The sequence below is a fragment of the Ixodes scapularis genome, unplaced genomic scaffold (assembly GCF_016920785.2).
Source record: "Ixodes scapularis isolate PalLabHiFi unplaced genomic scaffold, ASM1692078v2 PGA_scaffold2__306_contigs__length_199485367, whole genome shotgun sequence".
In the NCBI taxonomy this organism is placed as follows: Eukaryota; Metazoa; Arthropoda; class Arachnida; order Ixodida; family Ixodidae; genus Ixodes; species Ixodes scapularis.
The window spans coordinates 119498511-119525285 of record NW_024609857.1 but is presented as its reverse complement, the minus strand read 5'-3'; the positions used below and the strand labels follow the sequence as shown (position 1 = coordinate 119525285).

Genomic DNA, 26775 nt, shown 5'->3' with positions numbered 1-26775 from the left:
GCATGCATAGGACTTCCATTGGACATGTTCGCGCGCACTTGCCGGAGCGTCTTGTTTCGGTTTTGTTTCAATAATAGCGACAGGTGAACGTCGCACTGTCGCCTTCATCTGTGATCCCAAAAGTGCCTCAGTCTTGATTTTAAAGAATAATCCTCGAAACAGTCAATAATGACTCAAACAAAAACATTTATGGTGTCATTTTAATTTGTCCTTCATATAAAGTTACTTGAGAACTGGTCTTGTTTTTTTCTTTCATTTTTATTTGTGTTTATTACCATGTTATTTGTTACTCTATACTATTTCTTTGAAGTGTGTATTAATGGAGATAGCAAAACATGGCAAAACACATATTTCGTGGAATCTACTGATTTTTGTGCAAATCTACTGACTTTTTGGGGATCAATCTGCTGACTTTTTTTTTCTCCATCTGGCAACACTGGCCGGCAGTCGCCCCGAGGGGCTAGAGGGGTGTGGAGTGCCGCGTGCGGTAGGTAAATGTTCGCGGGGAGTGACTTCTCCGGAGGATTCGGAGAACTCTGAACGCCGATATGTTGTCAGTCCGGCGGTGACGGCTGTTCGCGCACGACCGCTCTGTTGTGGTCGTTATTGGTTTAGAAGGCCTAGACTTTCCAGTCGCGATATGTCAGTCGGCTGGCCTTCCCGAAGAAAACCGAAATCAAGAGGTAAGAACTTTTTTTATGACGTCCCCATTCAGTTATGATTTCTGTCGCAAGTGATGTACATTTTCCCTTTATCAGAATGGTGTGATTGCCATGATCGATTGAGAATCACTTTGTGTACTTCAGGTTGGTGCGAACCACACACTGAATAAACGTATAGCTTCTATTGTAAACAGATTGCTTCCAGATTCGGATGTCTTCGAGGGACGAAGTACGCCGCTATCATTACCTAGTTTGAAATTTTCATGAAAGCTCGCAACTGTTACTTGGTGTCCTGCATTGAACATAATTATTGACTCTGTTTTTAACCAATCTGCTATTTATACGTTCTAGCGCAAGACTTGGTCGGCTCGGCAAACAGTCTTATCGACTCCAGTTTGTGACCGCCTCCAGTCCTTCAACTTCGGCGGACCCGTGCCTGAAGACTGCGCTAATCTGCAATCAAGAGACATGATGTTATCATTCTATGCGCAGGCCTTTGAAACATTAACTCGTAATCGTCTTCACTGTGTTGGGGTTGTGGAGGAAGAACGAAGTCCCGCTATAGTATTCTGAGTGAGGAAAGGAACAACATGCGTTCTTTCAATTGAGAACGTTTCCACTTGCGTCTATTTTCCAAATTTAGACGAATTTCATAATTGCAATATTAAAATCCGACCACGCAATGTGAATAAAATCTCCTGGGTGCTTGTCTTGCACTTGACTGACCACCAGTTTTCGTTTCTACATTTCTTGTCGTGTCTCTATAGTCGTTCCTAAGTTTGGTTACTTCTCCTCCACTACTAAAATCCCTCTTTTGTACTCGGAAAAGTAAATCTACAAAAATATGTTACGTGAAGGGTCCGATTTTCCTCTACCCACTAAAAGAAAGCATTAAAATGTAATGTTGCAACCGTATTCTACATAAATAAAACGTAAAGAGGCCACCTAGCTTACTGATATTTGTGCGTCAAATATACATGCAGTTCTGTTATGTTATGCCGCGGCAGTTTTCTCTAGGACGACTCTGTCTTCAGATAAGAACGGCCGACCGTGTCCGGTGACAGTTTCTAATTTTGACCAGAAAAATGCATCTTGCTGCCTCAATGCCCAGAAAAACGGAACCGGTCTTTGTTTTAGGAAAAAAAAAAAAAGTTACCTTCAAGAAAACAAGTCAGAAACACCTGCTCAATCTGAAGCGTTGTCTGTGGATTTAGCAAAATTGGCATTTCAGTCAGCTCTCCTCGAAAATGTGTTGTGGCTGCTGGCCCGTATCAAGATGGTTGACCCAAATTATTTATCACTACGTATCGACGTCGTTATTTTGAAATAAAAAAATCGCACAGACGACGGCACATTGAGCAATACTGCCAAAGTTTTAACTTTTTTTTTTGTCCGCATTTATTCAAGCCCGTTTTCAAACTTTGCCAGCGTGTTGTCCTCTATTTGGCTATAAATATTGTTGTCCTGATTAGCAGGAAAAGTTGACGAGAAACGCTCAAATCGATGCATTTTACTAAATATGCATACTTTTGAAAATCAATTAAAAAAAATGCTATCTTCGATATTTTAACTCTTCCAAAATAACGCCAATAGTATCTATGAGCATGATGTGCAAAAATATTATTGCATTGTTTCTGTGTCTTATACATACCCGTAGTTGACAAGTTCATAATTTTTACAGCCCGTAAGAGTGCTCCGGGGTGGTCAGATTGGCAGCGCAAGGGTGGGCGATAGTTTCTAAGTGATAATGTTTAGCAAGTTATTTTTTCTTCGTACAAGATTAAAAAAAAAAAAAGTACGCATGAGCCGGAGCAATCGAGAGACGCTAGCCTGTCGCACGCTTCGCAGGGTACGTTTTCGGTAGTCGGCGTGTACCGTCTCTGTGTACGCCAAGCAAAGGAATCAACAGAAGTGGTTCCGATAGCAGATGTTTATCTCAGCGTGTAAGAGAATGATGCTGCCGAGAACAATGATCTTCGGCACGTAATCACAAAAGAAATATTATTGTGCTACAATAAATAGGACGTGGACGGGAAGGAATACACGAAGTTTCGGGCGGACGCCCATCTTCGTGTAAGAAACAAAAAATCGGTGAGTAACAAATGTATAGCCCCCTTTTCTTGTGAGGTATACGACCCTTTCTTTGTTTCTCGCCGTGTTTCGTGCCTATCACTTGAAGAAGGACGTTCGCCCGAAACGTCGTATTTTCCTTCCCGTCCACGTTTTAGGCAGTGTAGCTGCATCTTTCGTGTTTTTGATTAATTGGTCACCCGGAGGATCACGTCACAAAAATAGGTGCGTTGATTGAAGGAAAAGGAGGGGAGGCGAAACCATTAGAGGGCACAACCTCTCCGGTTGCCATATACACCAACTCAACTCTCCTACGTCACGCCGCGGTGGTGGCGCGCCGGATGCACTTCCGGTCTGGGGCGGTGGGCAGAAGTCGCCGCGCCAGACATGCATTCCTGTGTTCCTTTGGAAGAAACAAGACAAAAAAACCTGCCTTCTCGTCAAAATGCTGCGATGGGGACTTTACCAAGAGAGTCTGGAAGGGTCTGATGATCAGTTTTCATGTGTTTCTGCCCCCTTCGTTCGTCCGAGAACGTGGATAGCAGCCGTGAAAAGGGCAAACCAGACGCTGTCGAACTACGATTGCGTGTGCGGGCCACAATTTGTGGTCACCAGATGTATTTGCTTTGTTCCAACATGAACGAGAGAAAACCCCCAAGTTGTCCGGACCACCCACGGATTCAGTGCGTCTTCAAATTCACACGGCCGCCTGATCGTACGAACTTTCGTCTGCTCTTTCAAAATTGTCTGCTTTTTATCGTCTGCTCGTTCAAACAAAAGCGGCCCGTAGACCAAGAACTTTGACCCGGTGATTGCAATAAGAAGTAATTGCAGGCCTCAAAATACTTAAGTAGGCTCGGTGTAAACAGTAGATACAAGATGTTAATTATTGGTACCGGTGGCCATCACCTACTTGTTACTCTTGGTCTGTTCCCGCTTCCGATTTTCAGTATCGACGTCGATCATCGCCGCTACCTTTTACACTTTTGCGGCACGAGCGACGTCGCGACCGAAAATAGCTACAAGAATCTCATCATGGTTCTGGCGTCCATTCTGCAGCGTTCATGCGAATGAATCGCCGCACGTCAAATTATTTACGGAAAGTTTAGCGGCGTAACGAGCCTTGATAATTTCGCTCAGGCGATTGAAGTGGTAAGACATTGCGATGAGGACGTAGAATCGACAACACCAACGCGAAAAAGAGTATGCAGACTCACACAGACGCCGACAACGTGACATTCGAATGGTTTGTTGACGCGGGACGCGGTGCTTCTTGCCCGCACTCCATTGCGCGTGCGTTCGAACTGTCGTCTGCTCTTTCAAACTTGGCTGCTTTTTGTCGTCAGTTCGTTCAAACAAGAGCGGCCCGTAAACCAAACGTGGGCCCGGTACTTGCGATAAGAACTAAGTGCAGGCCTCAAAACACTTTTGAAGGTTGGTTGGGGTAAGTCGGCTAAGTGTAAACAGATACAAGAAGTTGTTGATCATTGTTACCAGTGGCCATCACCGACTTGTAATGCCCGATTCTACTTGCGGTTTCAGTATCAATGTCCACCATCTCAGCTACGGTCCACGCTTTTGCAGTCCGAGCGACGTTGCGACTGTAAATAGCGAGCAGAATCTCATCGTGGGAGTCAGGCTTTAGCGCCCATTCTGCGGCGTCCACGTGAAATGAATCGCCGCACGTCGCATTATTCACGCAAAGTTTTGCCTCGATAGTTTTGCTGAAGCCGCTCAAGTAGTCAGACATTGTTAGGAGGACGTAGAATCAACAATGCCAACGCGAAAAAGAGCACGGGGACTCCCACCGACGCCTACAACAACGCAATTCAATGGTTTGTTTATGGGCGACGGCAGACTTCTTGCCCACCATCCACCGCGCATGCGCGGCGCCGGTGGCGTCCGCTAGGGGCGCTCTGGTTTGTTTGTAAACATGAGTTGGTGTATATTATTCGAGAAGATATTCACATGCGACGTCATGCATAGTGACAACCAAAAAAAGGGACTTGTAGCTGCGCTCCAATCAGTGATGACACCAGCCACGATTCCGCCCGCGCATACTACGGCCTTGGAACATTCACGAGTGGCTTGAGGACGTTGCTCCTTTCTACGCACATTTTATGTGGGTCAGTGACGGCGGAGCAAGCTACTTCAGGAATAGGCACCAACTTGATGAGCTCGCTAAGACCGAGTACCTGTCGGCCAAGTGGCTAGTTTCCGCTACTGAGAGGCAAGAACGCCTGCGATGGGATTGGAGGCCTCGTCAAGCACCATGATGCAACTGTTTAGAACCTTCGAGGTCCGGCTACATCAGATATGAAATGTGCGTCAGATATGGTGGACGTCCTCAGCACCAAATTACCCAACGTGGCATTGATTAGCAAGGGCTGACTTTTAAGAGTTCAGTTGAAATGAAAACGACAGCCTGGGATTCCCTCCATCCCGTGCCTGGAATTCCCTCCATCCCGTGCCTGGAATTCAATCCTGGCACTGCTGACAGTGTATACATGCGTCAACTCACTGCGGCACGAATTGCTCGTAGCACAAACGATAGCGTTTACAAACAAGCCACTCGGACAATAAAGGCTCGATTCCACCCAGGCCTGCTGGCAGGCTAGTGCGAAGCGGCTACAATGAGTCTAAGACAAAAATGGAATGAAAAGGGAGCATAAAAAGTCTCAAACAAACGAACTGTCCAGCTCGCTTGCACCTTTGCATTTAATTGCTTTATAAACAAACGAAAATCTTTCTTCCTCTTTTTTTTTTTTTTTTGCGGTGTGCGGCCCATCACGGCCGAGGCTCTATTGCCGCGCGAAGGTGCCCCCGTTGTACGGCGCCCTATCCTCAATATCGTGTTAGAGCCCTATATCGTGTTACCTAAACGCCTGTTATCGGAGCCGCACCAATAGAGAGTTTTAGTAGATCGTTCCGATACCTCCGATAGCCCCGATAACGATACTATGCATGCGCAAGGGAGGCGGTGGCAGAGTATCGGGATATCGTTATCAGAGTCATGGGAACGATCTACTAAAACTCTCTAATAACAGGGCCCGCTATAGAAAACGGGCCCTGCGAAGCGTGCGACAGGCTAGCGTCTCGCGATTGCTCCAGCTTCTGCGCATTTATGTGACTCTTGTACTAATATTAAGGACAAAAAAAGACGTATCAAGAATCATCACTTCAAAAGTACCCTCCACCTCTGTGCTGTCAATCTGACCTCCCGGGAGAAGTTTTACGCTGTGTAAAAGTAATGAAATTGTCAAATAGGCGTACGCACAGGCCTCATTCATGGCAACCGCGGTAGCCTCCATTTGGCCAGATTTTCTAGCTTTGTAACTTTAAAGACGCACAAATAATGCAACATGTTTTTGCACATCCTGTTAGTACATATCACTGGCGCTAACTTGGAAGAGTTTGAAAAAATCGAAGATGGCCTTTCTTTTTAAATTGATTTTCAAAATTATGCACATTCACGAAAATGCCTTTATTTGAGCGTTTTTCGTGAACTTTTCCCGCTAACAAGGACAACAATATTTTTCACGAAGAATAGCCAAATAGAGGACAACACGCTGACAAAGTTTGAAAATCCTGGCTTGAATAAATGCGGAGAAAAAAAGATAAAACTTAAGCTGTACGGCTCATTGTGCAGTCGTCTGTGCGATTTTTTATTTAAAAATAACGACGTCGATACTTCGTGATAAATAATTTGGATCAATCATTCCCATACTTACTTTGTCGGTAAATATTTCTGGGCCAGTAGTCACAACACATTTTGGGGGAAAGTTGCTTGAAATGCCAATGTTGCGAAATCCGCAAACAACGCTTCAGATTGACCAGGCCTTTCTGACTTTTTTTTTTCTTGGAGTCAACCCCCCCCCCCCCCCCCCCTAAAGAAAAAAAAAAAAGAAAACAACAACAACAACGACCGGTTCCGTTTTCCTGAGCATTGCGGCAGCAAGATGCATTTTTCTAGTCAGAATTGAAAATGGTCACCGGATATGGTCGACCGTTCTTATCTGAAACACCAGATGCACCTTCCGAATTGTGCAAAGTATATCGAAGCGCGTAGATTAAACAAAATAAATAATGTCTTCGTTGTTTGCTATAATTGTTCACGAGGCCTATTATTATTTGCTCTTTTGGTTTTTATAATTATTTTTTTTTAAATATGTAGCAATGAGTTCGAAGAAAGTGTGATTTTGTTTTGGTTGGTGAATGTCATTTGTGCTGACATACATGATGATAAGCTACGATGTTGAACTGCGGAAATGAAAAAACAATTCTTCTTATTGCACAAAAACTCCCCTCGCGAGATTATGAATTTCCCGAACAAATTACACATGGGGAATTAAATCCCCATGTATCGATTTAAGTTACCTGTGGACGAACGAGTTTTTTTGTTCTTTTTTTTTTTATTTAGCACGACATACTTCTATCTAATTTTCCGGCATTTATACGTTCGGCATTAGTCATTTGATTACTTGGTGTTTTGAAGTTCACGCCTCTGTATTGTTCCAAACTAACTTCCGCAAGGTAGCTCGTAAAGTAAAAAAAAGTAGCAAAACACACCTAAAATGCCTTCCGAAGTCATTATCTTGTGTAAGTACTAGGACGTTTTGTAAATTTTGGGGGTAAACCTAGGGAGATACAGGTTATCAGTTTGACATAATGTCAGTGTTAGTGGTATCCGATTACCTCATCTTGCGAGACGTTTGCTTTTAGAATCTCAATAATTGGCATACTTTTCTAGCAACGCACGCAGCACACGCACACCTCAAAAGAGCGGGGGGCAAATGTAAAAAAAAAAAAAAAAGAAAGAAAAAAACAAAAAACGCGGCACGGGTTATCTGCACTGTGTCGCCCGTTGGCGAAGACAAAACGCCAACAGTCCAAATGGACTCAGATGTGCGCATTTCGATGCCGCTTTTACCTCCGCGGATTCCCGTTTTGTCCCGGAGGCATGCGGTTTAGAAAAGCTCCTTTTAGGGAACGCCGTTTTATCGATATCAGTTTATCCAATCGCAGTTTAGAGAAAATGACGGCAGCCGGGGTGCCGTTTCCGATATCCCCCTGGTTCATTAGCCTAAATTGCCGAACCCTTGGCGGTGAACTATTGGTAGTGCACACTCAAGCTTGAGGTTATAATAAATTTTCCCCCAGCGACAGTGAGGGGTGACCGCGCCAAGCGCGGTCTGATTGGAAGCCTAGCTTGCAGTGGTGCAAAAATATCGATAGTACTATCGATAATATCGATAGTCGCCAGAAATCTGACTATCGATAGTAAAAGAAACTATCGATAGTACTATCGATAGTCGTCTATCGAAAAACTATCGATAGTCGACTATCGAAAATCTATGGATACTCGACGATCGGAAAATTGTTGTTAAAGCGACTATCAGAAAACTACCGATAGTCGACTATCGTAAACCTATCGATAGTACTGTCGACAGTTTACTATCGATAGCTATGCGACATCAGTAGTGTGCGTCGCTCCCTCGTCTCTTTTTCTCGCTTTATTTATTTATTTTTTTTTCAAATGGGACACCAACTAGCCCAAGCAATACCGTCTCAACTTCGGTTCAGCTTTCAGTGATGACGAAGACGGGAGTATGGGCGAAGAGAGGAGGAAAGGGAAGCGAGCGGCGGTGCGGCAACTGTGTTCGCTCTAGTAGTGCAAAACTATCGATAGTATTATCGATAGTCACCAGAAAACTGAGTATCGATAGTAAAAAAGGAATCGATAGTACTATCGAAAAACTCTCAATAGTTGACTGTCGAAAAACTATCGAGAGTACTATCGACAGTCGACTATCGAAAAACTATCGATAGTACTACCGATAGTCTACTATCGATAGTTCTGCGACACTATCGATAGTTTTGGAAAAACTATCGATAGTATCGATAGTCAATTTATCGATAGTTTTGCATCACTAGCTTGCCGCCGCCTAGAAACAGCAGTTCTCAAACGGAGGCCTCGATAAAACGTGCACCTCTCGCTAAACCGTGCTTCGATAAACCGTACCCCTTTCGCTAAGATGAGCCTCGATATAACGGCGTTCGATCAGCCGTAGTAAAGACGCTTTGTCGCTGTTAGTACAAAACCTACCGCTTTCGCGTAGCAAAATATTTTATTTCACTTTCTTTTTCTGTCAACTGGTTAACTTGATCGGTTCATTGAGTGTGAAGTCTTGCGAGTCTGTAAGTTGCCAAGCCCATTCATTGGCGGGTGCAAATGCCGCCGCCGCGATCGGCAGGTTACGCGAATTTGGTTTCGCCTGCCTCCCCTCAAACTTGGGGTGAACTCGTCCGTCCGGGGTCCGCTCTTCGACAGAGGGGAGGCACTCACTTGATCGAATGACGTTTTAGCGAACGCCCACGTTTCATCGAACGACACTTTAGCGAATAGTCGGACGCCGCGAAGCGGCGTTTTCGGGTGGGCCAGGTGAGTTCATATTTTTGTAATGAGTTGCCGTAGACTGTCGCCGCGAAGCGGCGTAAAGCGCAGCGCGACGGATGGGTTAACGCGCGCCCCCGTTATTCGCTAAAACGACCATTCGCTCAAATGTCGCCGTTCGCTAAAATGTCATTCGCTCTTGTGATATGGACCCTCGACAGAGACGTCTGCGCTCAAGTTCAACCAGTTCAACTTCAAAGCCTCCTGCCTCCTTTTTCTCGGTTGGAGACGCGCGCGTCTGTCTCCTTTTGTTTCCCTTCACTTTCAGTGCCCGCAAAGTCCGTCTGGACGGAGCTGGCGGCACCGGGCAGCGTTGGGCCGCGTGCACAAAGTAAAAACAAAAGGAAAGACCTCGCGCGGAGTTTGCACGGGTTCTGGCTCTTTCGTTTGTTTTGGGTTAGTTTTTGTTTGGTGTTAGTTTTCACGGTGGCACTCTGCAGCATTGTTGAATTGTAGATATCAAAACAAGTAAAACACGTACAAATAAGCGCTCCGCCGCAATTTTCTTCTCCGGTGAAGACCACCTACCCGTTCCGTAAAAATGACTTTAGGAGCTACTTTTCGGTAGTCTACACCCAGACAGAACATGCATATTCTGAGGACCTCCTCAGAATATCTCTCTCGGAATAATAATAATAATAATAATAATCTTTATTTGCAAGAGCAATGTAACCCCGGGTGGCTTGCGAGGCGATGACAGAAAGGCGAGAGCCCGTACACTAGAGTGCCTGTCAGCCAACCACCCGGGGCATGAAATAACAAAACAAACAACAATAACAGAGAACGAATAAAAACAAAATGAAACCGAACACTGATCATGGCGTAGAATCAGTTTAGGTGCTTTGACCGCGAAAATGCACGGCGCAAGGCAGCGGACTCGTCACGGTTGTTGGGGAGTGGAGATCGAATAGACAGGGTGGCCGCAAGAAAGTCTCTGAGGGCGGCGGGGAGTACGGAGTGCGAGTGGCGCACTGTTCGGGCGTGCAGGAGTTCTGGCTGCCCGGATCGCTTCCCGATCCTGATGCAAGAGTGGAGGTGGGTATCACTCATGGACCCGTCGAGAAACCTACAAAGGAGCCCAACCCGAGCCACTGTCCGGCGGTGGCAGAGGCTTTGCCACCCAAGGGCCCTAAGGCGAGCTTCATATGACGGCACAGGAACTTGCCGGCCCAACATCCGAGAATGAAGTGTTCGAGTAGCCCGGCGCTGCACGCCCTCCAGCCTGTCGATGAGGTGAGCCTGGAAGGGTCCCCACACGGAGCAGCAGTATTCCAGACGAGGCAGGACTAAGGCAGTGTAGAGAGCGCGGAAAGTTTCATGTCCCCAGTTCCTTGAGACACGTGTGACAAAGCCAAGAGTCCGCCGGGCCCTGGACACAGTGTCTGCAATCTGAGGTGAGAAGTCCAGAGTTGAACTGAACACAACCCCAAGGATTGGGAGAGACTGAACACTAGGAATGGGAGAGCCTGACAAGTAGTATGCAGGAGGAACGGTGGAACGGCTGTTGGAGACTCGCATTGCAGCACTTTTGTGGAAGCTAATTGAGAGGCAGTTCGTTCTTGCCCAGCAGTCAATCTGGTCCAGGAGAGACTGGACACCCGGCGTGGAGGAGGGTACGTCTGCTGGGGCCAGAATGGTGGTGTCGTCTGCATATTGCACCAGCAGACACTCTTGCGATGAAGGCATGTCGTTCACATACAAGAGGAATAATGTGGGCCCCAGTACTGAGCCTTGGGGTACCCCTGAGGTGACAGCGAACTCATCGGAGGCCTTCCCATGGAACAATACACGGTGGGAGCGACCGATAAGAAAGCGGCTCAGCCAGAGCAGCAGGGGGCCACGAATACCGGATTGTGCAATTTTCTGGAGGAGGATAGAGTGGTCGAGGGAATCAAAGGCGTTGCACAGGTCTAGTTGAATGATATCAGTTGGGGAACGGTTATCCAGGTTATTGCTTATGTGGTGAACAATAGTAGAGAGAGCTGACTCACAGCTTCGGTTGGGCCTAAAACCATGCTGGGAGGCAGAAAGAAGGCCGTTGTTGTCCAGAAAGCGAAGAAGGTGCTGGTTGATGGTGCGTTCGAAAGTGCGGCAGAGGATAGAAGTAATAGAGATGGCATGGGCCTGTAGCTGGAAGGGTCGTTGAGAGGTTTCCCTTTACCCTTGTGAACTGGTGTCACAAGGGCCTTCTTCCACGCGGAGGGCACGTAGGAGTGGTCGAGAAAGGATTGGAAAAGTGAGAGCAAGGAGAAAGATAAGTAAGGGAATAGGGACTTGATGAAAGTAGGGGCGAGCAGGTCAGGCCCAGCACAGTGGGAGGGCCGGATAAGTCGGGCAGCTTCATGCAGGTCGTCGAGAGACAAGCACAAATTTGGAAGGCAGGTTACAGGTTGGGAGGTGGAAGCTTCGATAGTCTGCACAAGAAGGTCGGGATCTGGAGTAGAGGAGTTGTGGCTGAAAGCAGAGGAGAACTGTGAAGCGAAGAGTTGGGCTATGTCCCTGGGGGACGTGATGGGGTGATGGTCTCTGGAGAAACAGGGACGCTGTCGGCTAGACTGAAGCCCATTGAAATACTGCCAGAACAGCTTAGGGTCCTTTTTTGCCTTCATAGAGATGGTGTGGGCGTAAGCACTGTGAGCACGAGAGATGACAGACTTGATTGAGCGCTGCAAATCTTTAGCACTCTGAAGTGAAATCTGGCACTGTGTACGAGCGGCACGTTTGAAGAGGGCTCGTTTCTGGCCAGCCATTTTTCTGATTTCGGGGGTGATCCAAGGGGACCTCTTCCTTCGCGTGGAACTACGCGAGCAGGGCACGCATTCTTTCTGGATGGCGCCAACAAAGTCGCACCAGAGTTCGTAGTTGTCAGCGCAATCGTCCCCAGTGGTAAGACACCAGGGTGCAAGGTGGGCTAACTTAGCCATATGGGCATGGTCGGTCCGATAAAAGTTCCACAGAGTCCGTGCGAACCGGCCTTTCCGAGGGAGACAAGTGGCATACTCCACCTCTATTGCTTGGTGGTCGCTCCCGGACAGGCCAGGATACACGTCACAGGAGAGCATCCGAGTGATGTCTGTGGTAAAAACCAGATCGAGAAATGATGAGGCACGGCCCTGCGCAAGCTGGGCTTGGTAGGTGGCAGAGCGGCACACTTGTTGGAGGCCCACAGCAGATGTGACGTCAAGGAGGATATCATCGGTGAGGTCGCTAGGATGAGGTTCTTGGCGGCTCCACCAGTCAATATGGGAGTTGAAGTCGCCAAGGAGGACGACATCCTTGTAGCACTCGAATCTCACGCGAGAGAGCGAAGCGTCCAAGAGTGAGTACGATTCTTCGCGGCGATTGGGTGGGCAGTACACACAAGCAAGCAGAACAGTCCCACGCGGGAGGAACACCTCCACGAAGACAGCTTCGAGGTCAGAGTACGCGAGATCCTCCCTGCGATTGACGCAGAGACTGGACGGTGTTGCGATGAGTACACCACCACCCTTCCCGTGTCTGTCCTTCCGGAACACCGTGTAAGAGGGATCGAAGAGCTCGCTGTCGTGGACCCCGGGATCGAGCCAGGTTTCGGTTAGGAGGATGACGGCAGGACGTGCGAGTGATGCGACAGTGGCTTGGAGGTCGAAAATCTTGTTTTTGACACTACGGCAGTTAGTGTACCATAGCGTCAACCCCTTGTTGACACCAGAAGGATGGGTCTGGTTTCCGGCACCGACCCGACGGCCGTCCGCGATGTCGGGGGTTGGCGACGGTAAAAGGGGGCTTGGAGCTTTGCTAGGGGCGTCGAAATAATCGTCCGAGAAGTGCGGCAGCGAACACACCATGCCACGGATCGCTGCAGGAGCCCAGTCGGCGGTATTGTCCCAGCGACATGTGGACGCAGCAGCGGTGAAACCACCCCTCACAAGTGTCACAACAGAGAGCGGCTTGGTTGTCCCGTACCCGCTTCGTGCAACAGGCGCAAATAGTTTGCTGCGGACCCGGGTTGGGAGCGATATCGCCTGCGAGAAGCAGGCACCAGACGATGTGGTGACGAGGAGTGTGCATCGTGAAGCCAGCGGCGGAGGACCGACGGCGATCCGGCGAGTAGCCCGGCCGGTTAGGCCTAAGCGACGTCGTAGCCCCAACGGCAACCCAGCTGGAGAGGGGTGGGTAGGTCTGCAGACGGGTCAGGGGATGCCTGGAACGCTCATGAGTCTCGAGGCCCGTGAAGTTGTCTAGACGTACCTTGAGTAGCGCAACAAAAATAAGGCAGAAGCGGAGCCGCGAAAACGTGCGTGCGGACGCCATGCTTGTGGTGGTGGTGGGGATATCCCCAGAATAATTGCGGTGGGAGATATATTTCCCCAGGATGCCCGTGGGTTATCCATTTGGCCCACTTTTCTAGTCCCCAGTATATCTTGAGAATTTCCTCTAGGACGTTGTCAGTATTTCCTACGTTTATCCGTGGGATCTCCGTACCAGATCCGGGTTGCCCTTGGCATATCCCCAGAATATTCGTGGTGGGAGATATACTTCCCTAGGACGTTCGTGGGATATTCATTTGGTCCACTTTTCTGGTCCCCAGTATATTCTCAACATATCCCTATGGGTGTTGTCAGCATTTCCTACGTTTATACCTGGGATCTTCGTACCAGACCCTACGGGTTGCCGTCTGTACACTGTAGGTTTATACGTGGGGCCTTACAGGCAGCTCCAACATACAGCGTGCCAATCTCGTCACGTGCTGGCCAGACTATGGAAATATATTATCTCCGTTGCGTTGACTGGCTGGCACTCGACGCTGTAGGCAGTGGCCTGGATCACACAGCTGTCAGCTGCAAGTCAGGTGTGCACCAATAGAACTCGGCTGCGCAGTTTGCCAGCTGTGTTTTTACCTAAAGATACATCTTCCACAGTGACATGAGCTTGGCAACAATAAAATTTCATGCGAGTGAGGTATCTGAGCCAACCTGTAGGGCTGAGCTTGAAGAAAGCTGTTCAGTAAAGACATGGGCACATGTTAGCATCAAAAGCATTGAATACTTTATTATCAGAACAAGATTTCTCCAATAAATGTTTGCTTAACATTCCAAAAATAAAAATATCACATAATATACCAGGCGTCAAAACCAAAGTTGTACTCTGAAATGGCTTGCAAAAATTAGTGATTTTATGTATTGCATAGAAAATTTCCTCTAATATGTCGTTTACTGGTTAGATATTTCCATTAAAATTTGCAAGTTTCAACTACGACTATGAAGGAAATTAAAGTTATAAAAATGTAATTTTCAAGGACTTAGCGGTAGCTCTCGCGAACAGTTAAAAAAATGGCCATGTTTGCTTACCTTTTACAGAGATGGCCCTACCAGTCCGATAAGTACCTAATGCGTTGTTTTTACTTCATGTTTCAGAAGGAGATATTTGTCAGAATTAAGTTCTTGGCATGAGTTTTCAATTAGGTTAGACAGGCACACGAAGAACTTAATTCTGACAGGTATCTCCCGCAGGAACACAAAGTTAGAAACACGTGCGTGGCGCTTGTTGGACTGGTGGTGCCTTCCCTGCAAAAGGCAAGCAAACAATGCTGTTGTTGGAACTGTTACCAACAACTGCCACCAAGTTTTTGAAAAAGTAATGAATTTATTTTAAGTTCCTTCAAGTCAGAATTAAAACTTCAAATACAATTAAATAATTTGACCAGTAAACAACATATTTTAGAAAATTTCTCTCGATACATCAAATCGTTGATTTTTACAGTCCGCTTTAGAGTTAACCTTTCTTTTAAGGCGCCCGGTATTTAAAAATGACTAGAACCTTGCAGTCGAATTAGCAGTCCCACTCCTACCCTTCTGGCTGTCGCTTCTCCATCCGTTCCTTCGCATGGGCCAGCCATGACTTCAGTGCCTTCTCCACCTTGTATTCAGTCGCCCAAAGGCCCTTATTGGCGAGCAGACATTCTGGAACGATAAAGAATGCAAGTGTGTTCCAAAGCTGAAGTAGTGCGCGGAAACCAGCTGTTTTCTTAAATAAGTAACCAAATGCACAGTCTATTTTTCCAGTATTCAAAGCAACTTAACATTGGTTGGCACATTCCAATCATTAATTCTTATACTCCGTTTTATACTTCAATGCAACGCTACTGGCACAAGCGTGTGGCTTCATCTAGCATCCCACTTATGCAAGGGCGCGCGAAAGTGCAAGATCAAGCCAGACGCTTGCGCCAGTAGCCTTGACAGCGTTGCGCATTAAGTATGAAACGGAGCATGGGCAGCCACCAAGATAGGCAATAAAAGTATTATTTTATAAAGATCCACTCTGCATCCAACAAACTTGGGTTGTCTAAAAACCACTGGGCAAAAAAATTCGAAAAGACCTGAATATCTATGATGTCAGTGTAACTCGGCTTTACTGCGAGCATGGGATCAAGAAATAATGTGCTGCTGCAGGTAGCTAGCGTATCTCGACGCCTCCTGCTGCAGTTGCCACCGACGACTCCTTAGGTCGAGATGTTGTGATTATCAGGCTTCTTAGTTTTAACCCCTTGGAGGACACCATGCAAAGGAAAAAAAAATTTTTTTTTTAAACAGTCTAGATGGAAAAATATTATAAAACGAATTTATAAAGACGAAAAAAATATTTAGAGCTATATTTAGGGCGCAAAACGAATTTGCAGTTGGCGCCAAACTGCCAATTTTTTTTCCAAAAGTAACCTAAAAGTGCCATATCATTTTTTTTATCTTGAATTGGTTGAATTGAACTGGTTGAATTGAACGGGTTGAATTCCTATAGTAATACACAGAAAATGTGAAAAGTTTATTACGCAAAAATCAGCGGAGGCAAAGAAAATACTTGCCAACTAAAACGAGTGCTGCCATCTATGATCAGCACTGCAAAGATACTCGGACCAGCCTAGCTCGTCCGTGGAATTGAGGGCTACCAAAAAAAACCACTGGACGAGCTGAGCTCGTCCATGACAGTTTTAGCCAGAAACTGGCCGATAAGCTCAGCTCGTCCAGGGCACTTGAGGGGTTAATATTTTGAACTCCTGAAGGTTTGAGTACACCACTCAATAGTGTGAAGTCAAATTTAGTCAACAAAGCCCAACAACTGTTATGGCATATTTTGGCAATGGGCTGATCATGTTGAGTTAAATGGGAAGCTTAACAAGTTAAATATTAATCCTAACCAATTTTTTGTGCTAATTATCAGACCACACTCATGCTTGCATATGTGCTGTTGTAAGTAGCATCACCCCAAAAGAAATATTATTCTTTGTCAACTATATGCCTCAAATATTAATACCCGTTGATGCAGAAAAGTGTGCAAGCTCACTAGTTCACAGTCCCTGCATAAATTTATCGGAAAAGTAAATGTTCAGATTGAGTTAAATTTTCCAGTTGATTAGCTTTTGCTCTTACTGTGACAAATTTTAGTACATTCGGTGCCCAAACTAGTATAGACATGTTTGCAGTGTTCAGCACCAAATTACTCTCAGTCGGTTGCAAGCCTCTATAGGTCCAGCTCCGAAGGTTACAAAATTTCCTCTTCCCTTTGCCTCCCTGAAAGCTAAATTCAACTGCCACCTCATCTGACATTAGCTTATGAGGAAGGACTGGTGTTCAAGACTGTTTCCTGACTCTCTGCGTCGCGTTCGGTGGCAGCAGAAAAACGTACGCCGGAGCTGGGTCCCTCACTGCCGGACGACCCGTCTGACTCGCCCGCTATTGCAGCCTCACAGTAAACTGCGGGGCCGGAATCGCACACCAAACCGACGGCCGTGCCTGCCAACCGTAGACTCATTTCCACACTTTCGCGTAGTTTCCGCCGAAACGTCCGGGATGTCTTGTGTTTAGGTATGACAGCGCGCGACCGCACCTGTAACTACCACAACCAAACAATGCGCCCGGATCACTCAAAACCGCGATCAAGATCGATCACAGGGTTACGCACGAAGCGTTCAGGAACAGTTTATGTGACACTGCGGAATTTATAAAGTAAGAAAAAGTGTGCTTACCTGCCAGGCCTTGCTGATTTCAAGACAAAAACGAGTTCCTGTTTCTTCTGATGGACCACGGAATCGCGCCAAATGGTCAAACCGTACAAACTGCGCAAGCGCAAAGTTGCCTATAGCCGATACTAGTACCGCCAAGATTTCGTATTCAATTTGAAGCTCTATAATCATTAAAAATGATAGTAAAGTACATTTATAATAATAAGATAACAGTTAAAATTATTTAATTATTTATATATATATTTAAATTTTTGTGGGTTTAGTTTCGTATTCTACTGGTTGAATCAGCAGGGGAATCTTACAAACTCTTCCCCACCAACTCATGTTTACAAACAAACCGGAGCGCCCCTAGCGGACGCCACCGGCGCCGCGCATGCGCGGTGGACGGTGGGCAACAAGCGCGCCGTCGCCCATACACAAACCATTGCATTGCGTTGTTTTCGGCGTCGGTGGGAGTCCCCGTGCTCTTTTTCGCGTTGGAATTGTTGATTTTACGTCCTCCTAACAATGTCTGACTACTTGAGTGGCTTCAGCAAAATTAACGAGGCAATGCGTGCATAATGTGACTTGCGGCGATTCATTTCACATGGACGCCGCAGAATGGGCGCTGAAGCCTGACTCCCACGATGAGATTCTGCTTGCTATTTTCCGTCGCGACGTCGCTCGGGCTGCAAAAGCGTGGACCCTAGCTGAGATGGTGGACGTCGATACTGAAAACCGCAAGTAGAATCGGGCATTACAAATTGGTGATGGCCACCGGTAACAATGATCAACATCTTGTATGTACTGTTTACACTTAGCCTATACTTACCCCAATCAAGCTTCAAAAGTGTTTTGAGGCCTGCACTTATTTCTTAGCCTAATTACCGGGTCAACGTTTGGTTTATGGGCTGCTGTAGCTTGAACGCGCTGACGACAAAAAGCAGACAAGTTTGAAAGAGCAGACGACAGTTCGAACGCATGCGAAATGGAGTGCGGGCAAGAAGCACCGCGTCCCGCGTCCACAAACCTTTGGAATGTCATGTTGTCGGCGTCTGTGTGAGTCTGCATACTCTTTTTCGCGTAGGAATTGTCGAATCTACGTCCCCATAGCAATGTATTACTACTTTAATTGCCTGAGCGAAACTATCAAGGCTCGTTACACCGCTAAACTTTGCGTAATTAATTTGACGTGCGGTGATTCATTCGCGTGAACGCCACAGAATGGACGCCAAAACCACGATGAGAATCTTCTAGATATTTTCGGTCGCGACGACGCTCGTGCTGCAAAAGTGTAGAAGGTAGCGGCGATAATAGACGTCGATACTGAAATTCGGAAGCGGAAACAGACCAAGCGTAACAAGTTGGTGACGGCCACTGCAGAATGTATTTCCAATGATCAACATCTTGTATCTACTACTGTTTACACCGAGCCTACTTAAGTCGTCTGAGGCCTGCAATTATTTCTTATTGCAATCACCGGGTCAAAGTTTGGTCTACGGGCCGCTTTTGTTTGAACGAGCAGACGACAAAAAGCAGACGTTTGAAAGAGCAGACGAAAGTTCGAACGATCAGGCGGCCGTGTGATTTTGAAGACGCACTGAACCCGTGCGTGGTTCGGACAACTTGGCGGTTTTCTCTCGTTTATGTTGGAACAAAGCAAATACATCTGCCGACCACAAACTGTTTCCCGCACAAGCAATCGTAGTTCGACAGCGTCTGGTTTGTCCTTTTCACGGCTACTATTCACGTACTCGGACGAACGGAGCGGGCAGAAACACATGAAAACTGACCTCAATCCTTTCCAGACTCTTTTGGCACAGCCCCCGTCGCAGCATTTTGACGAGAACGCAGGTTTTTTGTCTGGTTTCTCCAAAAAGAACTCAAGAATGTATGTCTCGCACGGCGACTTCTGCCCACCACCCCAGACCGGAAGTGCGTCTGACGCGCCACCACCGCGGCGTGACGTAGGAGAGTTGAGTTGGTGCATAATCCGACGGATGTCCCCAGGACGATGACATGCAACATGATCTCCCACAGATGCCCGCTACAGGATATCCTGAGGATTGCAGTCCCAGGGATATCCCCAGAATTAGTTCCTCCCGGCCGGGACATCGGGATATTATGGGGATATCCTCAGGACTTTGTGTTCTGTCTGGGTAGTGGCCTGCACTTCAAACACGGACTGCATGTTTGAGGCAAAAATAAGTCTAGCTAGCCGTTTCTCACTCAGCCGATCCTGGGTCTTTATTCAGTTCCTTGTGTGCGCTTGTGGTGTATTGCTTTCAAAAAACGTGCTCTAGCGTTCGACCTTGGTATACAAAGAAGTGAGACTTAGAAGATTTCACTGAGGTCCGGACGAAGATGAAAGGCTCAATCTTCGGGAGCAGCCCAGTGAAATGGCTTTGCCGCGCTTTTTAGATGAGTGCATACAAGTGTGCAGCTTTAGCTTCTCGGGAGCGACGGTGCAGGCTCTCAAGGAGAACATTGACGGGTTGCCTCTCAAAAAGTTCGATTTTGCGGTAGTATACGTAGGCGGAAACAACCTGCAAAATGGCGACAGGGGGTCAGCCTTGGTCAAAAAAGAAGAGCTTACAACACCCCAGCATGGTTGTAAGCTATGGAGAAGAATGTGCTGATTTTCGGAGAAGTGTGGTTTAGGGAAGCTCGTTTTAGCGAACACCGTTTTCGCGACAACAGGAGATCGGATCGCCGTTTAGAGAAAATGGCGACCGCCCGCATGCTAACCAACCTTTGGCGATCCACGCTCGAACTTTATTAAACTTTTCCCGAGCGATAGCGAGGGGTGCCCGCACGAAGTGCGGTGTGTTTGGAAGCCTAGCTTGCCGCCGCCTACAAGCAGCATTTCTCAAACGGAGGCCTCGATTAAATGTATCCATTTTCGCTAAACCGTGCTTCGATATACCGCACCCCTTTCGTTGAAACGAACGTGGATAAAACCGCGTTCAATAACCGTAATAAACCCGTCTTTTTTTTCTTTTTGACACCTTCAATAGTCGTTTGAAGCAAACATCAAAGTGTGTTGTGCAACACGAAAATCATGCAAATATCTCAAGGTCTTGTTATTTTAGTTTTATACTAGATCCCAAAGAAAAACATGACGTATCTACATCTTTTGGCTAAATTTTATATTTTCGTGTTCTTTCTACCGAGAAATGCTATCACATATTTTCCGATGATTCAATAAGTGTGCGCGTTTTTGCAAAGCACAGCTAGCATCTGGACTTTGCTTTTCGGGACCTGCTCCTATGGCTCAGGCAAAGAGTACATTTTGTGTTCTGTTACAAGCTCATACCGCAACTCCGAAAGAAGGCAGTTGAGCCCGAAGTACGGTTATTCAACAAGGCACTGCCACGTGCAATAGAGTGCACAAAGGAGCGGAACTTGGTCGTCTTGACTGTGGACGTAAGTTTGTATCTTTCTGAGTTGCCCTTTCCCGTAAAATCGCTCGCCTCTTGCAAATGCAAGGTCCTTAGATGTTCTAAGCAGCTAATTAGAAGAGGACAACTATCATATGGCATACTAACTCTATCATATGACCTACCATAACACTATTGAGAGGAGTTTACGCGTAATTTTGTTCAGTCTAACGAAATTACTCCTACTTTTTGACGCATTACATTCTAGAGCATAGCGGCATTGATTTTCGCAAATGGTAAAGTACATTTGCATGAGCCAGGAGAAGCAGGAAAAATATTTTGATAATCTTAATGACTTATTTGGGTCCTCAACATTCGTATTATTACAGCGCTGAAATTAAAAGCCACGAAAACAAGAACTTTCGTCCTGCCTCAGACAGCGCGCACCTCGATAGAAATTTAATGGGACCCGGAATAGGGGTAGCCACCCATCGTTCTCCCTTTCTATTTTTTCCTTTATTAGACTTAATACAGATGTTTTTTAACAACAGCAACAAACAAGTATGTTATGCCGGTCTACCTGCCAGCTACCATGAACGTGTCCTCTCCTCACTCGCTTATCCCCCAATTTACTGCCTTTTATTTCGCCTATTGTAGGGACAAAGGCTGGCGCGTGCGCTAAAACCGGAAGCCGTGACTAATTTGCTTCCACGCGGTTTAAAGTTGCGTTGCAGCAATTTTAAGTTCGAATTTCGGGCACTTTGCAGAACCATACTGACACAAGTGTCACGCAAGCATCTCATGCGCAACGCCATGAGCTACAAGTTTAATCGTCGCTGCGTAATTACGTGACCCCACGCAACAAGGTCACGTGATCATGTGACCACCATAGGCGCGCTATTCGCAGTTTGGTCACGTGGTGGGCGTAATCCAACTGACCATGTTCACATGACCCCCACGGGACATGGTCACGTGGTCATGTGACCACCAAAGGTGCGTTTTTTCCAGCGTGGTCACGTGGTGCACAGGACCCCACGGACAATGGCCCACCGATCACTTATTAGAGCACGACGAGCACGAATACGCAAGGTCTGTGGAGGGTTGCCACACGCTTTCCGCCCATAATGAACTTCAAGTATTCATTCAGAACAGTATTCGGTGAAAGTAGCGAAATCGTTGCGTGGCCCCTCTAATGAAACAGCATTAAGCATGATCATAATAAGCCGTTCACTCTTGCGGTCTGAGTTGAATAGGCCTGCTCTGTCCAAATACATCCACTAAATGTCTCTTCGTTTTCAGCATAAATTCCTCGACCCAAGGCCGGCCTTAAAGCAGCAAGCGCCCTGGGCAAACTGCAGCCGTGGCGCCCCCCCCCCCCCCCCCCCCCCTACACACACGTATACTATTCTCGCACCAAACATCATGCTGTAAGCAAACATGCCACAGTGACAAAGCGCGAATGGTCGCGATTTTGTCGTTGTCAGTCGAAAACCGCGTCCTAAAAACGAACGACGTTCGCGAGCATTGAGAGCTGTAGTGTTATCGCTCCTGCGGTAGAACCTAAGACGCGCGTGACTATCAGTTATCGCGCTCTACTGTCTGCTTCGAGATGACTCGTCGTAGGAGTGCTGCGCACTGTTGTTGTCATGTGACCTGATATGTGTCTATATATGTGGGTGTGGCAATAAACGGGGCACTTCTGGGTCTGGGCCCCAAGTTGGAAGTCTTGCCTTCATCCCAAAGCAAACGCGACATGGTGTCAGAAGTGGGATGACACCCCTGCTCTCCCTCGTCGTCGTCGTCCTACGCCCCTTCTTCGCCGTGGCTGCCATTTAAGTTCAAGCATGGTTGGCGACGAAAGCGGCACCGGCGCGGACCAGGCCATTCGAGCTCCGTCGCAGCCGGGAGTTTTTCCTGTCCAGCCGCCCCCGAGTTTTAACTTCGACAAAACGTCGGAATGGCCCGCTTGGGTGCTGGACTTCGACGACTACAGGTTCGCCTCAGGACTGAACGAGCGGACACAAGAAGCACAGGTACGGACCTTGCTATACACAATGGGAAGGCAGGCACGCAAGATATTTCAAACCTTCAACCTGTCCGAGGAAGAAGCGAAGAACTATTCTCTGGTCAAGAAAAAGTTCGACGACCATTTTGTCGCCGCGCGCAATTTGGTCTACGAAAGCGCCCGCTTCCACCGTCGTTCTCAAGAACCCGGGGAAACAGTGGACCAGTTCGTTACGGCGCTTCACACGCTGGCCGACCGGTGCGACTACGGAGAAGTCAAAGAACGCATGGTGCGTGACCGCTTCGTTGTGGGCCTGATGGACGCCAAGCTGTCTGAGGCTCTCCAGATGGACGCGACGCTGACGCTAGCCAGCGCCCTTGCCAAGGCACGCCTGAAGGAGACTGTGCAACGGCAACAGAGGGAGCTTCGCTGCGGCTCGGCGGAACATTCCGAGACTGCCTCGTCAACGGCAGAGGTGGACGCAGTTCGCAGAGAACAACAAGCTACGGGTCGTCACCCGCGGAACAACCGGCGTGGTGGACACAAAGGCAACGGCGCTCCGAAGTGCTCATCGTGCGGAAGAGGTCCGCACTCCAGGTCTTCGTGCCCGGCTAGAGGAGCGGTCTGCCACAAGTGCGGCAAGCGAGGACACTTCGCCGCAGCGTGCTTCACGCCGTCTAAGGTAGGCGTCGACCAGGCTGGGAGACAAGGGACTACGAAGCGCGCGACCTTTATTGGTACTTTAGCAGGCAGTAGCGCGAAGGCTCGCACGGTACAAGTGTCTGTAAATGATACAGTTGTTACCGCTAAAGTCGATACCGGAGCTGAAGTTTCGGTGATTCCGACGTCATTCCCAGGATTACCAAGGCAGCTAGAGAGTTGCGATGTAATCTTAAAAGGCCCAGGCAACGATAAGTTGAAGGTAAAAGGACAATTTGTTGCCAACATTTCGTGGAAGCGCAGTTCCACTCGACAAACTGTCTTTGTCGTAGAATCTGTAAAGTTCGTCATCCTGGGTTTACCAGCCATTGAAGCCTTAGGAATAGGTAAGTTTGTCGACAAAGTATCGGTGGAAAAAGGCTTTCCTTCGCTGTTTCAAGGTCTTGGGACCATGGAAGGCGAATACTGCATTCGTCTTAAACCAGACAGTGTGCCTTACGCCATCCACACCGCTCGTCGTGTTCCCATCCCGTTGCGAGAGGCCGTAAAAAAAGAACTTGACAAAATGGAAATGAATGGGGTCATTAGAAAAGTTGAAGGCCCAACCGAGTGGTGTGCGGGTATAGTGCCGGTCTTAAAGCCGTCGGGTGAGGTACGCATTTGCGTTGACTTAACTCAACTAAACAAAAACGTAAAACAAGAACGTTTTGTACTTCCCACGGTTGACGAGACTATTACCTTGCTCAGTGGAGCAGCAGTATTTTCGAAACTGGACGCTAACTCGGGATTCCATCAAGTCAGATTAGCAAAGGAATGCCAGCAGTTAACTACGTTCATAACGCCGTATGGTCGTTACTGCTTCGAACGATTGCCGTTTGGTATAACATCGGCTCCTGAGTATTTCCAAAAGCGCATGAACGAAATTCTTGATGGAATGCCGGGTGTAGTAAACATGATGGACGATGTGCTAGTATTTGGGTCGAATCAGCAAGAGCATGACGAGCGTTTACATCGCACTCTTGAGCGTCTTCACAAAGCCGGCATAACCCTGAACAAAGAAAAATGCCAATTCAGCGTGAAAGAACTGTCTTTTCTTGGTTTCTTGGTCAGCAAGGACGGCATACGGCCAGATCCCGCAAAGGTCCGCGCGATAGCTGATATGAAGGCGCCGACAAGCGTAGCGGAGGTGCGCAGACTCTTGGGTCTCGCTAATCACTGTTCGCGGTTTATTCCCAATCTGGCTGATAAGACAGCGCCGCTGCGTCAGTTGCTACAAAAGAATACAGACTGGATTTGGACGGACGCTCAGGGGAAGGCGATGGAGTGCCTGAAAAAGGCCATTTGTTCAGATAGTTGCATGGCCAAGTATGACCCGAGGTATCCGACGATCCTATCGGCAGATGCCTCGTCATACGGATTAGGTGCCGTTCTGCTACAGCTGCAGCCCAACAACGAGCAAAGGCCCGTCGTTTTCGTTTCTAGGGCTCTAACACCTACTGAAATGCGCTATGCGCAAATTGAAAAAGAAACCTTGGCTTTGACTTGGGCCGCAGAACGTCTGGAAAGTTATTTGAGGGGGTTGCATTTCACAGTGGAAACTGACCATAAATCATTAGTCACATTACTGGGAAAGTCTCCACTGGATTTGCTCCCACCGCGCATTCAGAGGTTTCGTATGCGCTTGATGCGTTTTAGCTTTGATGTGGAATATGTGCCCGGCAAGAATCTCGTGATTGCTGATGCATTATCGCGGGCGCCTTTACGAGAACAGCGAACGGCAAAATGCCTATCGGTAGAAGAAGTCAGCAGTTTTGTTGCAGGCTCGTTGTCAGAATTGGGCGAGTCTGATAGCTTCAGATCTGTTGCCGAAGAGCAGGCATGCGATGAGGTTTGCCAACGACTAATTCGCTACACTCGTGAAGGCTGGCCCAGCCTAGCTTCGTTGCCTGCAGAGTTAAAGCCTTACTGGCAAGAACGTGGAACGCTGAGTGTTTGTAAAGGCGTCCTCCTCAAAGGAAGCCGCCTCGTGGTTCCACAGTCATTACGAAGCATGGTCTTGAAACAGCTTCATGAAGGGCATCAAGGAATTGTCCGGTGCAGGGCGAGAGCGCTTGAGTCCGTATGGTGGCCGGGCTTAAGCTCACAACTTGCTTCGATTGTCACGAACTGCCGTGTTTGTGCTGAGTACCGTGATCAGCCAGCGGAGCCTATGATTCCAACTAGGACTCCGTCAAGGCCATGGGAACGGGTGGCCGCGGACATTTTTCATATGAAAGGAAGCAACTACCTTTTGGTGGTAGATTATTTTTCACGTTTTCCAGAGCTGTGTCGCTTAGAATCCCTCACTAGTCCCCATGTTGTCGAACAACTTAAAAGTGTTTTTTCGAGGCATGGTATTCCGGAAGTGCTGGTGTCGGATAATGGCAAACAATTTGTAAGCCAGGAGTTTGACCAGTTCTCGAGAGAATACCGGTTTAGACGCGTCACATCTAGCCCGAGGTTTCCGCAGGCAAACGGTGAAGTTGAGAGGATGGTAAAAACGATTAAAGGACTACTATTGAAGTCAAACGATCCCTTTTTGGCTTTATTAGCCTACAGGGACACCCCGGGACAACTAGGCAGCACGCCAGCCGAGCTGCTCATGAGTCGGCGACTCCAGACCACGCTCCCGCTCCACCCAAAGAAACTGGCGCCTAGTACGCAAAACCTGAAGGAGGTCCGTCGAAAAGACACTCTCCTTAGGGACGCCCAACGTCGCTTCTACAATAGGCGCCACGCGGCCCGTCACCTGCCGCAGTTGGAGCCCGGTGAGGGAGTCTGGGTGAAAGACCGCAGAGAGAAGGGCGTAATCCTTAAGCTGGCCAGTAGGCCGCGGTCGTATGTGGTGGAGTTGGATAAGGGGGGTAGAATCGAGCGGAATCGAAGAGCCCTGGTCCAACTTAAGCAGGACAGGGAAAGTGTTGAAAACAGTGACGACTGCTACGAGTTTCCGGAAGGGGAAACTGACGGCGGCGTGAGTGCAGAATGCCTGAGTCGTCCCGGTTCGATTGGCCAAAACAGTCCGCTTCAAGGACTCAAGCCTAATGTTTCGTTGCCAGCGGTTCCTCCGGAGTATGTGACGCGATCTGGTCGGACAGTACGCAAGCCTGAGCGGTACGGAGTTTCGGAATGCCGCGTATTTGATTTATGTTTGTTCTGAAGGCTGAGTAGCCTGTTTGTTCTTTATGCCGTGTATTTGATTGTATGTTTTAAGCGTACCTTTATTTTGGCTCTCGCTTGTTGAGGTGGTATAGCTGATTCATGGTCATCTTATTGTTCATAGCGTTTATTTGTTTGTAAAAAAAAATATTTGTGCTTCAGCTTCGAAAAGGGGGATGTAGTGTTATCGCTCCTGCGGTAGAACCTAAGACGCGCGTGACTATCAGTTATCGCGCTCTACTGTCTGCTTCGAGATGACTCGTCGTAGGAGTGCTGCGCACTGTTGTTGTCATGTGACCTGATATGTGTCTATATATGTGGGTGTGGCAATAAACGGGGCACTTCTGGGTCTGGGCCCCAAGTTGGAAGTC

The 26775-nt window shown here is 47.7% G+C and overlaps 1 protein-coding gene and 1 pseudogene across 1 annotated transcript; both read right to left on the bottom strand.

The window, feature by feature from the left end:
* Positions 1 to 10014: 10014 nt before the first annotated feature.
* LOC120844068 lies at positions 10015 to 10872 on the bottom strand. The gene has a single exon (XM_040215669.3). The coding sequence runs from the start codon at positions 10870 to 10872 to the stop codon at positions 10015 to 10017; it is 858 nt and encodes a 285-aa protein (XP_040071603.1).
* Positions 10873 to 11141: 269 nt separating this feature from the next.
* LOC115311579 lies at positions 11142 to 13352 on the bottom strand (annotated as a pseudogene).
* Positions 13353 to 26775: the final 13423 nt, after the last annotated feature.

What these genes read in the sequence shown, in the direction of transcription:
- LOC120844068 (XM_040215669.3), bottom strand. Translation starts at nt 10,872, where the DNA reads ATGCCTTCATCGCAAGAGTGTCTGCTGGTGCAATATGCAGACGACACC.